A 14,027-nucleotide genomic window follows, 5' to 3' on the forward strand; every position below is an offset into this window, starting at 1 on the left:
CACTTCATATTTGTCAGGGTTATATTTCTTTGCTTGTCACAGAGTTGGTCTTCAAGTGATAGAGGTTTTTATCTACTGTAACTCATAAGACAGTTTACTAAGACATAGGATATAAGTGGTGTCATGGACACTGTCTACAGAGATAAAATAAACAGATCTTTTAAAAGTATTAAGGAAAAAAAGTCCTTTTCTGATCCTGTGAGTGGTAGGGCAGGGAAACTGGTCTAGGAGGATTGGGTTTGTTGCTCCCCATTTCCTTGTTCCTGGCTGTATTTGAAAGCCATTGGCACTCAGTGCTCCTTTCCAAACTTAATAGCAAATTGAAAGGATTGTGGTTTTAGAGGCCAGAGAGCCAAGCCTTTCTCCTGCAAGACACTTTTCATTTCTATAAAAACAAGGTAGTACTTACACTATCCCTCCAAAAGAATTTGTGAAAACTAAGTGTAATGTAAATGTGAACTCTTATTGGTGCCTCTGCCATGAACAAAGCAAATGGGCTGTTACCTGCCAGTTCTTAAAAAAAAAAAAAAAAATGGTATGATGAGAAAATAAGATTCTACAGAGGTTAGCTCTGTCTTAGGGCTACCCAACACTACTTAGGCTTTCTCATCCCTATTCTGATACTTAACTATCTCTGTGATCCTGGGCAAGACATTGAACTTTGGTTGCCTCATTTGTAAAACAGACATAATATGGCAACTATGTTCCTTAGAATAAAGTACTTTACATTTTTTAATATTAATTTCTAATACTTTTTCAATAGTACTTTATTTTCCCAATACATGTAAGGATAGTTTTCAAAATTCATTTTTGTAAGATTTTTGTGTTCCAGATTTTTCTCTTTCTATATTTCTTAAAGTGCCATAAAAATGGACACTTTTTTTAATCTGAGAAGACTTGTTGAGGAATTGGGAGACAGGAAAGGGTGCTTTGCAGTTAGGGTATTTCCCCTTAAGTTATAATTTATATAGAAAAAAATAATATATTAGAGGGGCAGTCTTGGATTGATATTGAGGGAGGATGGATGGTGTGATTTAAGATAGCTTGAATACTCCTTATGCTGGACCAGATGAAAGCATGGTTGAGGGAAGACTGCATTTGATCTCTTAGGGGTTATTGATCAAGAGAGTTCCTGAACTATATGAAGCCTAATTAATGGGCCATAGGTTGTTGGAGGCATTTGAACCCTCAATCAGGGAACACAGGAAATTCAACATGATTGAATTCAAATGATATTCAGGGAGGCAAGATTCACATTAGAAGAGCAGTGGTATAATACAATATGACAATTATTGAGCTACATATTTATGTACTAGGCACTGTGCTAAGAGCAAGGGACACAAATTAAAAATTAAAAAAAGATTGTCCCTTCCCTCAAGACGCTTACAATCTAATAGGGAAAATCAATATACACAAAAGAAAGCTGAAAAGTTAGGGAAGGAGGGAGCCAAAAAGATAACGATGAGGAGTCAAACCAAACAAAGCAGAGAAACCAATTTCACAATTTATGGAAAATAGAAACAGCACAAATAAGTGCCCATCATTCCACGTTAGAGGGGAGTTCATGGACAATGTTTGAGAAACCCAAACATCTAGATGGAGAATAGGAAAGAATTCTGAATTCTCTAGGCAGCACAATTTTGGGTTCTAGACTTTTAGATAGAGAACAGAGAATTTCAGAGCAGTACCAACCCAAATATGTGAGTTCCCAAGTTCAATAGTTTGGAAATGGGACCTCCTACAAAGAAAAGAATGTGAACATTCACTGAAAAAGCATTTATCAAATACCCATTACTATGTGCAAAGTACTCCCTAGGTGCTAAGCATACAAATCAATCAACAAAAAAATGTATTAAACACTTACTAATTGCTAAGCACTAGGGGAGTGCTGGGGGAGGCAAAAACAATGTCCTGTCCTCAAAGACCTAAGGTTCTAATAGGAAATGAATACCTATGTACTTATGTACAAGGGACTTAAGTACAAAGTGAATGGAAAGTAACCAAGAGAAGTAAAATCTAGAGGCTCCAGATCTGGAAAGAAATCCAGGGATTAACTAGAGGCACAGCTGAGTAGGAAGACTTTTCCAGACATGATAGAAAACAAGGGCAAAGTCAGAGAGCCAGGAGATGGATGGAATATCCTATTGCAAGGATAGCAAGACAGCCAGATTATGAAAGGTTTTAAATGTCAGAGGACTTTATATTAGGTTTTGGAAGTAAAAGGGTTACAAGAGATGAACAGTTCCTTCTTTCAAGGCACTTGTAATCTTCTGAGGGAGAAGGTAAGGCAACATGTATTAAAGTCAAATAGAATAATTTCAGGCTAGAGTATACGGAAAGAGCTGGTTGTAGAGAGAATTAGGGATTCTGAGAGTTTAAAATGTAGTTTCAGGGTATACCAGGCTTTGTGAAGGCATGAAAATATGACATGGGATGTCATGGATAGAGAACATCAGGTAATAGACAAAACTGAGAACTCAAAGGAAAGAAAAGAAAGGAAGTGTATCTCTTGAACATTATTCTTCCAGTCTTTCTTACCTTTAATTTCTGACACTGATAAAGGCTCTTATTCCTGGGGAAGATCAAACCATCTGACTATAGTCTTCAACCTATCCCCTCCTACTTTCTCCAGATTACAACCTTATCCCCAGCTTTCTCTTAATCTTTCAGCCTCTCCTTTCTTTCCATACTATCTTAAAACATGAGCAAATCTCCATCCTTTCAAAAAACTTCTCCTAGTGGATGCTCATTAATTGGGAAAGGGATGGACAAATTAAAATATAATAACAAATAATATATAATAATGCATATTACATTATATTACATTAACAGAATATAACTATGCCTTAAAAAATGACTAACGAGACAGTTTCAGATAAACCTAAGAAGCACCGGATGAAGTGAGCAGAACAAAGAAAACAATTTATAGAATAACAACAACAATGTAAAGACAACATCTCTGAAAGACCTGCTAATTTTGATCAAGATACAGTGAAAACTACCAGGTCTGAAATCATGAAGAGCAGAGTTCAACTGTGACCCTAGACACTTACTAGTTATATGACACTGAGCAAACCACTTCCTCTTGTTTGCCTCAGTTTCCTCATCTGTAAAAATGAGCTGGAGAAGGAAATGGCAAACCACTGTAGTTACCTTGGTCAAGAAAACCCCAAAAGGGTACCAAAAAATAAGCCACCACTGAACAACAACAACAAAAAATTTGACCAGTGCTATGACCCAATAATTCCAGAGGACCAATGATGAAGCTACTCACACTGTACTTAAGATAACGAATAAAACATTTTTGGCTTTGGCCAATCTAGAAATATGTAGTGTTTGCCTATACGCATCTGTTATTAGGATTTTGTTGGGATTTTTTTTTTCCAAATGAAAGAGGAGGGAGAAAATAGTACATGCTAATTGAAAAGTTAAAACAACTACAACTAGATCTTACCATCCTCTCAAACCGTTCTTTCTTCTCAGACAAACCCCTTAGAAAAAGCTAACCACACTCAACTGCCTGCAGCTCCTTTCCTCTTACTTTTCAACTCTTGAAGATATGGTTTCTGATCTCACCACTCATCTTAAACTCCTTTTTCCAAAGTTATCAGTGATCTCTTAATTGAGAGATGTTATAGTCTTTTTTCAGTCCTCATTCTTCTCCACTTCTTTGCGGTATGTGACACTGCTGATCACTCTTTCTCCTCCTAACTCTTTTTTCTTCTCTGGCCTTTTACAACATCACTTAGTGTCTAACAGGTCTCCTCCTTGCAAATCTCCTTTGCTGGCTCATCATTCATACCATGCCTCCTAATCTTCCCTAAGATTCTATCCTAGGTACCCAAATCTTCTCTCCCTGACCGGGCTCTCTGGGTGACCCCATCAGTTGCAATGGCTTTAATTATGTAGATGCAGGCAACTCACAGATCCACATACCTCGTCCATGTCTCTTCTGAGCTTCAATTCTACATCCCAATTTGCCTCCGGGACATTCCAAACCCAGTATGTCCAAAAGAAAGCTCACCAGCTTTTCACTCTGCTTCCAGTCCAAGATCCCTTAGGCATCCACATTTCTGCTGCCTTTGTTCAGCCCCCATGACTCCCCCTGCCTGCCTGGAGCTCCTCTCCACCACAGTCCCTTCTCCAAAGGGAGGTCTCTGAAGCCCGGAGCTGCTCCCTGCTCCCCAGAGACCTCCAGGAATGCCCTCGGCCCGCAGACAGAAGGGAGCCTCCCCTCGCCAGCTGCCCCGGCCCTTCTCCCCAGGCTCACTCGGCACCATGGAGCACCCTCTGGCTTCGCTTGCCTTTGTCCTCAGCACCGGCCCCGGCCCCCGCCCCCGCCTCCTCCCTCCTCCCTCACAGTCGCCCTCTTGCTTCTAGGCCCAGGCCAAGCACTCCCTTCTCGGCCTTTTCTGCGGCAAACACCTTTGCCGCACGCCCCCGACTGAATGACTCGGTAGCTGCTCCCTGTCCCTTTCTCTCCCGCCCCGGTGCCCAGAGCCCGGCCCTGGCCCGCTGTTGGCTTTGTGCTCTGAGAGGAAAGCGGGTCCCCTGATGGAGAGGAGTGGCCTGGTGGGGAGTCACTTCAGCCTTTATGCTGGAATGGTCCGGGTCGGAGGAGGGGAACTGTGGGGGAGGGGAACTGTGGGGGAGGGGAACTGTGGGGGAGGGGGACGGGCCAGAGGGGTTTTCCTGAGTCTCCCAGGCAGAGAGGGGCTGGTGGTGGATTTCCACGGAGGAAGGGAGGGGGAGGAAGTCATCCCGGCTCCCATGGGGGAAGGGACATCTCCCACGACCCCCAGAAGGGCTGGAGTTTCCGGGGGGAAGAGGGAAATCTTTCTGAGAGCCTCCCTAGGGGGAGGGGAGTTCTCCACCCGGGATAGGGTCTCCGTGGAGAGGTGCTCTTAGGGGGGGCCTTCTCGGAGGAAGGAATCTCCCCTCAGTGGGGAGACCTTTTCGAGGGGACCTCCACGAGGAGGAAAGGAGACTCCCACGAGATCCAGAGGATCTCTCAATGGGGGGGAAAGGAGGGGGCTTCGCTGACTGAGCCTCCCTGGGTCTCCGTAGGGAGGGAAGTCCCCGAGAACTGGAATCTCCGTGGGGAGGGTCTCTCAGTGGGGAGGGTCTCTCAGTGGGGAGGGTCTCTCAGTGGGGAGGGTCTCTCAGTGGGGAGCGTCTCTCAGTGGGGGGTCGCTCAGTGGGGGGTCGCTCAGTGGGGCTCTCGAAGGAATCCAGGGAGGAGGGAGCAATCTCCGGAGAGAGCCAGCCCGGGGCTCACGGGGGGTTGGCCCCAGTGCCAACGTGCCAGCGCCTCCTCCACCTTGGCCCGCTTACGCCGGCTGGTCCGGCGGCCCTCGGGGGTCTCCGAGATGCCCGTCTCCATGGGCGTCCCGGCAGCTCCCGGCGCTCCGGCCGGGCCGGGTTGCGGCGCTCCGGCGGGGCCTGTCGGCTCGGCCAGGCCCCCGGGAGGCGAGGCCCGCAGCGGTTCCTTCTTGCGGGGCGTGCGTTCCCCGCCGGGCCCCGGCCCGCTCCCAGCTCCGGCCCCGGCCCCAGGCCCCGCCTCGGCCGAGCCCGCCAGACCGGTGGCCGGGGGCGCCGCGGTTACCGCCGCCGCCGCCACGGCCGCCGCCGCCTCGGAGCCGTTCTCCGCGCCGCCCGCAGCCCCAGGCCCGCCCTCGGCCCCGAATCCGCCGCCGCCGCCGCTGCCGCCGCCGCCGCTGCCGCCGCCGCCGCCGCCGCCGCCGCCAGGCCCTTCCCGTCGCTGTCCCGCCCTCACGGACCCCCAGGCAGCCAGCCTCCCCCCGGCCACCAAAACGCCTCGGGCCCAGGCCCTGCGCGCTCCCGCCCCGCGCAGGACAAAGCGTCCCACACCTGGCGGCGGCGGCCCCGCCGCTCCACACGCCGTCAAAAACCGGCGGCCGCTAAACGGCCGCACCACGGAAACGTGGGGGCCCGTCCTGGCGTCCCCTGGCGGGGGTCCCCCAGGACGCCACCAAATTTGCTCCCAGGCCTCCTGGATTCTGAAATCGCGTTTGGAGAAACTCGCCCTGCGCGGGCTTGCCCCACGCCTACAGGCGGGGCAGTCCGGGCGTCTTAATTCCAGGGCGGGACTCCGGGATATCCGCTCCACTATCCAATTAACTGAGAGCGTGACTGCGCAATCTCGGAGGCTCTGGTCCCACCTGTACTGAGGAGGAGGAGCGCCCGCCGCCCCCCGGCGGTTTCCAGCCCTCACAGACCCCCCAGCAAGGGGTCGCGCCCTTCTCCCCTCCCTTCACTGTCCGAGACTCGCGTCCGTCCCGGAAGAGGCTTATTTACCCCTGGACGCGGAAGGCCGCGAGCGCGTGGATCACACGCGCGCCGTGTATGTAGGTGTTATAACAGAAGGGGAGTGCGCCGACCTCGGAGTATAGAATGTGCCGGCGGTCCTCTAGGCGGCCGCGAGGACGGTTATCCCCCTCCCCCGGGGCTGAGAAGCTTCTTTATTTAAAGGCATTTAAAAGCAAAGTGTTTGTTTTTACATAGCCCCGCCCTCCGACAGCCTGAGGGACAGCGACCTGGCGCCTGAGATGTCCGAACTGTAGGGGCGTGGCAGAGAGTACAAAGAATATCCAGGACCTAGATAAAGGAGGCCTCAGCACAGCCAATGCGGGCATATAAAACAGCGGCGCTGAGGGCTTTCCGGGATGTATAGGACGTTTAGAATATCAGCGCTGGAAGGAGCCTTCTTACCCTGACTAATATTGAGCCCTCCTTTGGGGTCTGCAGCTAGATTTCAATTCATGAATTTGAACAGGAAAAAACCGGTTCATTTTAATTTTCACTGATCTTTAACTGAAGGGAACATTGCCTTCGGTTATTGGGAAAAAGTTCCATGGGCTTCATGGGGGAAGGTGGAATCCATGACACAAAAACAGTCAAGAAATCTCTTTCAGGTAGACCAGCATTCTGTGTTCTAATCTTGGAGTTCTTTATATATATATATATATATATAACTTTTTATTTATATATATATAACTTTTTATTTATATATATATAACTTTTTATTTATATATATATAACTTTTTATTTATATATATATAACTTTTTATTTATATATATATAACTTTTTTTATATATATATAACTTTTTTTATATATATATAACTTTTTATTTATATATATATAACTTTTTATTTATATATATATAACTTTTTATTTATATATATAACTTTTATTTATATATATATATAACTTTTTATTTATATATATATAACTTTTTATTTATATATATATATATATAACTTTTTATTTATATATATATAACTTTTTATTTATATATATATAACTTTTTATTTATATATATATAACTTTTTATTTATATATATATAACTTTTTATTTATATATATATATAACTTTTTATTTATATATATATAACTTTTTATTTATATATATATAACTTTTTATTTATATATATAACTTTATTTATATATATATAACTTTTTATTTATATATATAACTTTTTATTTATATATATATATATATAACTTTTTATTTATATATATATATATACATATATATATATGTATATATATATATATATATAACTTTTTATTGACAGATAATCTGGGAGTTCTCAGCCCTTCTTGTTTCATGGACCCCTTTGGTAGCCTGGAAAAGAAGTATGGCTCCTCTTTTCAAAATCATATTTTTAGATAAGGCAAAGGAATTCTAAATTTCAGCGAGGTAACTGAAAATAAAGATTAATTTTTTCCATTCACAAACATTCACAAACAACTTGAAATTTATCCTCGGAGTCCTGCCTTACAGCACAGAACATCAGATCTAGAAGAAACCTTAGGACAATGTTCAGTTCAGTCTGCCTAATTTGAGGAAACTGAATAGAAAGAAAGAAAATGAGAACTTAGGGGATGGAGTAGACTAAGAGTTGCTGTTGAGTCACTGGGGTTTTCTTGGCAAAGATACGGGAATGGTTTGTTATTTCTTTTTTTAGCTCATTTTACTGATGAGGAAATTGAGGCAGACAAGATTAAGTGACTTGCCCAAGACCACAGAGCTAGTGAGTGTCTGAGGCTGGATTTGAATTTAGGATGATGAGTCTCCCTGACTCCAGGACTAGCACTCTATACACTGCCTAGAATTGGAGGAGGGGAAAGTGACTGGAGCCTCGAACAAAGGAAAGAACCAAAAGCAAGTTTGTTTTTCTTTTGTTTACTTGCCCATAAATTGGATTTAAGGAAGGTAAGAGTTGCACTGTCTCTTCCAGAGTCATCAAAGTTCAGTGGCAGGATAAAAGTCAAGATGACTGGCCATGGCTCGGATGGCAGTGGATAACCTTGGCATTTTTGATGTAGGACTAAGCTTTAAGCTCCCAGCAGGACCTGCTTCAGCTATCTTCAAGGCTCAAACTGTTCTCATTTGCCCATTCCACTGGTTCCTCATTCCTCATACATGGGGTAGATACCCCCCTAATTCACCAGCAGGTTTGAGGCCTGTTGGTTATCCTCAATCTAGTTTAGCCCATCTGTTGAGACAGTTTTACCAGGCTATGGCCACTGTGCATGCTAGAGCTTCTTGTTTGGAAAAAGAAGAAAATTGATCTAATATGTAAGTAATAAGTAGTAAGATCTAGTATGAAAATGGGCTCCCACAGGATGTTTCTGTTTTGTTTTTTTGTTTTTTACCAATAATGGAAGAAAATTAGAAATTCTAATTTCTAGAAATTAAGAAATAATAAAAGAAATTATTAATTATTTAATAATAATTATTATAATTATATATTATATATAAAAGAAAATAAGAATTTAAAGAATTAAGAAAATAAAATTTTAAAAATACTGTTCATGGTCCAGTCATTCTGGAGAACAGTTTGGAACTATGCCCAAAGAACTATCAAACTATACATATCCTTTGATCCAACAGTGTCTCTACTGAGTTAGTATAGCAAAGAGATCATAAAAGAGGGGAAAGGACCCACATGGGCAAGAATGTTTGTGGAAGCAAGTGGCAAGGAACTAGAAACTGAGTGGATGCCCCTCAGTTGGGGAACGGCTGAATAAGTTATGGAATATTATTGTTCTATAAGAAGTGACAGTCTGACTTCAGAAAAGCCTGAAAAGTCTTACATGAACAGATGCTGAGTGAAGTGAGCAGAACCAAGAGAATATTATCCACTTCAACAACAAGATTATGTGGTGATCAACTGTGATAGACGTGGCTCTTCTCAACAATGAAGTGATTCGAGGCAATTCCAATAGACTTGTCATGGAAAGTGTCATCTGCATTCAGAAAGAGAATTGTGGAGATTGAATGTAAATCAAAGATAGTATTTTAAACTTTGTTGTTTGTTTGCTTTTTTTTTTTTTTCTTTTTTGCTTTTTTTTTTCCTTTTTGATCTGATTTTTTTTTTTTTTTTTTTTTTTTTTTTGCTCAGCATGACAAATGTGGAGATATGTTTAGAAGAACTGCACACAGATTGTTGTCTTGGGGAGATGAGAGGAGTTGAGAGGGAGAAAAATTTGGAACACAATCTTTTTGAAAGGTGAATGTTGAAAACTATCTGTATGTTTTTGGAAAAATAGAATGCCACTATAATCATGCTACATTAAAAAAAAAAAAGATTATGTGATGAGCAACTGCGATGAAGCCATCATTACCATGGGACATCTACCCTTTGTTGTTTTTGAAGGGAATAAACTAAAAGGGAAAGGGGTAAATAGTTTCATTTCTGAAAAATAAATGGAGAACATACAAAACCACAATCAGAATAGATAAATCTTTGTTTTTCTTGCTTTTTTGCAACATGGATAATATGGAAATATGTTTTTCATGATATCACATATTTGATTAATATCACATTTCTTGTCTTCTTAATGGATGGGGGAAAGTGGGAGGGAGAATGATTTTTACTTTCCAGCATAAATTATGCAATTTTTTAGCATTGATTTTCCTGATGGTACTGTCAGTGTGTGATCTTTGTCTAACAACTAATAAACTGACATATTATTGAAGTAACTGGAACATATGTAGGTTGATATTTACTCTATAGTTTTTGTTTTTTTTGCTGAGGCAACTGGGGTTAAGTGACTTGCCCAGGGTCACACAGCTAGTACGTGTTAAGTGTCTGAGGTCAGATTTGAACTCAGGTCCTCCTGACTTCAGGGCTGGCTGGTGCTCTATCCACTGCTCCACCTAACTGTCCCTATTCTATAATTTTTTAAAAAAGAAAATATATTATCCTGAATCCAACCAGGTATACACAAAAAAACAGAATAGAGGGTTCACAGTAATGCTGGGGTGCAGCGTGGTGGTAAAGATCTTTGGATTATGCATTGGAATTTGTAAGAAATTACTTCAACCCCTTTAGAAGGAGAAAACATGAAAACTTAAGACGTAGACATAGTGAATTCCCACAGAGATAATAGGTAGCAGAGTTGGATTTTGAACTGAGTCTTTGATGCCAAAGCCAATGCTGTTCTCTACATCAAAGCTTCTTAAACTGTGAATCATGAAATTGTCAGGAAATGATTGATTTGTATACTTACTTTACATACCTATATACTGGGGATTGCATAAAAATTTCTCAGGCAAAAAAGGGGTTAAAAGTAGAAAAAGTTTAAATTCTGGTCACCAGAAAATATGATGAAGGATGATGGAAAGGTCTGGAGGAATGCAGCCTGGTTATGAAATGAAGAGATGGTTGGCCTGGGTGCCCTCAAATGGAACACATTATAATGAATTGAACGTAGTGCTATAATGTTGGATAACCTAAAGGACATTGAATGAAGCTTACTCCAAGGAATTGCTAGGGAGAAAATTAGAAATTAGGTTTAGACAAATATGTCACACTATCACAATAAATTCCAAATGGATAGATAATCTAGATATAAAATATCACAACACAGACAAAGCAGAGAAGATTGGAAGATGATAGCTTTCAAAACCGTGGAGAGAATATCTGACTATACAAAGAAGAGATGATCATAAAAGAAAAAATGGACAATACTGACTCAAAGTTTTCAGTACTGCTTTATTTTTCCCAATTACATATGAAGATATTTTTTAAACATTAATTGAAAAAATGGGGGGTTCTAAATTTTCTTCCTCACTGCCTCACCCACTCAATAAATAATTTTGTATAGATTATGTATGTGCAATCATATAAAATTTATTTTCACATTAGTCTTGTTGTAAAAGAAGAAACATTCCAAAAGAAAAAAAAAAGTGGAAAATAGTATTCTTTGATCTGCATTCAGATTCCGTCAGTTCTTTCTCTTGACATAGATAACATTTTTTCATCATGATTGACTCAGGAAGTTGCGAAAGTTTTATACAAACAAATTCAGTGTGGTTAGAATTAGAAAAGAAAGTCCTTTGGGGTTGGGGGAGGGATGGGAAACCTTTGAAGCAAATCCATTCTTTAATAAACATCTGAAGATATACAAAGAATTAAATATCTAAGAACAAAATCCACTTCCTAATAGATAAATGGTCAAAGGATATCCAACCTACTAACAGCCACATTTTTTAAAAAGTGTTCCAAATTATTAATAATAAAAAAATGGACATTAAAAGTACTCTGAAGGTATATCTCCTATCCATCGGATTGGGGAAAATGCCAAAAAAGAACAGTAGAAATTGTTGGAGTGGTTTTGGGAAGACATGTAGTTATCTGCAATTGATAGATCTGGGAATTGGTCCAATCATTTTTCTGTTTTCTTTTTCTTTTGTTCTATTTATTTTCCATTATGAACTTCACAAAACCCACCAACATAAATATTTTCATATACAAAGAAGAGCAGAAAAAGATATTGTATATGAAACTGTATATCTATTAGGTTTAAAATACATTTAATATAGTAGTAGAAACACTGATGATTATATTTGAAACTATATCTATTATGTTTAAAATACATTTAAGATAGTAGTAGAAACACTATTTTCTTTGTCTTTGTCCTTTCTGGACTTCTTCCACTCTCTTGTGTGAGTCTGTGTATCTTTATGTTTCACTAAAACTCTTTTTTGGGGGGAGGTGAGGAATCACTAACTCCAGTTTTCCACTCTTCCTCATAATCTTTTCCCTTTCCCCTAAGAAAAGTTCTCCCCCAAAACAAATAAATATAGTCAAGCAAAACAAATTCATATATTGGCTATTTCTGAAAAAAAAAATATATATTTCATTCTGAATCATTCTCTTTGCCAAGAGATGGGGGGCACATTTCATCATCAGTCTTCTGTAGTAGAGATTGATCCTTGAATTAATCAGAGTTCTTAAGTCTTTCAAAGTTTTTCTTGACAAAATTTTAGTCTTTATACAAATTGTTCTTTTGACTTTACTTAATTCACTCTACATTAATTCATACGAGTCTTCCTAGATTTCTCTGACTCCCATTAGGAATTTCTCACAGCACAATAATATTCTATTACATTCATATTTAATAATCATTTGTTTAGGTATTTCCCCAATTGATAGCTTCCTAATTTGTTTGGATTTCTTTGCCACCACCACAAAAATTACTGCCAAGATTTTTGTAAAAGTATTTTTTACATATTTATTTGAGAGATGTACCTGCCAGTAATATCACTGTGCCGAACAGTATGCAGTTTAGTTACTTTTGTATATGTTAGAGTTAGGTTTAATCAATTTGTAAAAGTAATTATCACATTTTCAATATGATTATTCACATCTTTGCAATGCAATGTTATAAATCAGGACTAAATTTATTGTTTTGTTGATTGTCTAGACTTTAGAAAGTGTTAACAAAAAAAATCAAACTTAAAAGAAATATATGTGCATATATTTCCCCTTTACCCTGTTAAACATTTATCAGTATTCCCCTGCATTGATCTAGAAATAGTGCTTATGCACCACAAGGATACAATAGAAGGCTCAGGAAATGAACTTATCACCAGACTGGAGACCTGATGAATGTAAACTACAATTACCATCACCACAACAACTCCTTCTCCTCATCCTCCCACCACCACCACCACCACTATTACTTACTAAATAATTGCAATAATAATTGGCATTTACATAGCATATTAAGCTTTGCAAAATGCTTTATATTCATTATCTCATTTGATCCTCATAATATCCCTAAGTATAGATCTGCACTACCTTTCAGAATGGTTGGCCTTTTGTATGCATTCTTTCCTTCCCCATCCCCTAGTACAGTAACATTCTGTTACATTCATCTATCACAATCAAAATAGAATTACCAAATAAGAGATAGAAAACATCATAGAATGTAAAATGAATCACTCTGATTATATCAAGTTAAAAAGGTTCTGCACAAACCAAAGTAACCTCTTTAGGACAGCAGGAAATTGGGGAAAAAATTTACAACAAGTATCTCTGATAAAGGCCTAATATTTTTAAATATATAGAGAACTAAGTTAAATTTAGTTTAAAAAATATTTATCATTCCCCACTTGATAAATAGTTAAGGGATATGAACAGTTTTCAGAAAAAAAAAATCAAAGCTATCTATAGTCATATGAAAAAATGCTTTAAGTCACCATTGACTGGAGAAATTCAAATTAAAGCAATTCTGAGTTACTACTCCACACCCATTAGATTGGCTAATATGATGGGAAAAAAGAATGATAAATGTTGGAGGGGGATATAGGAAAATCGAGACACTATTGCACCATTGGTAGAGTCGTTGGAACTATGCCTAAATATATATAGCAGCTCTTTTTGGTAGGAAAGAATTGGAATTTTAGGCGATGCTCATCAATTGGAGAATGACTAAACAATTTGTCATATATGATTGTGATGGAATGCTATTGTGATATAACAAATGTTGAGCTTGATGCTCTCAGAAAAACCTGGAGATACTTGCATGAATTGATACAAAATGAAATGAGTAGAATAAGAAGAAAATTCTACACCATAACAGCAACATTATGAGATGATCAACTGTGAATAACTTAGTTATTCTAAGCAATATAATGATCCAAAGGATTTATCATGAGAAAGGCTATCTCAGAGAAAGAATTGATGGAATCTGAATACAGATCTA

General features: G+C 40.0%; 1 protein-coding gene across 1 annotated transcript in view; it reads right to left on the reverse strand.

The window, feature by feature from the left end:
• KDM1A (lysine demethylase 1A) overlaps window positions 1-9,666 on the reverse strand; it is a 78,032-nt gene extending 68,366 nt beyond the window's left edge. Inside the window, 4 exon segments of the mRNA XM_031961535.1 lie at window positions 5,321-5,683; window positions 5,686-5,771; window positions 5,872-6,129; window positions 9,657-9,666. Coding sequence (XP_031817395.1) covers window positions 5,321-5,683; window positions 5,686-5,771; window positions 5,872-6,129; window positions 9,657-9,666 — 717 coding nt within the window.
• Between the last annotated feature and the right edge of the window lie 4,361 nt (window positions 9,667-14,027).

Source organism: Sarcophilus harrisii, chromosome 3 (assembly GCF_902635505.1).
Source record: "Sarcophilus harrisii chromosome 3, mSarHar1.11, whole genome shotgun sequence".
In the NCBI taxonomy this organism is placed as follows: domain Eukaryota; kingdom Metazoa; phylum Chordata; class Mammalia; order Dasyuromorphia; family Dasyuridae; genus Sarcophilus; species Sarcophilus harrisii.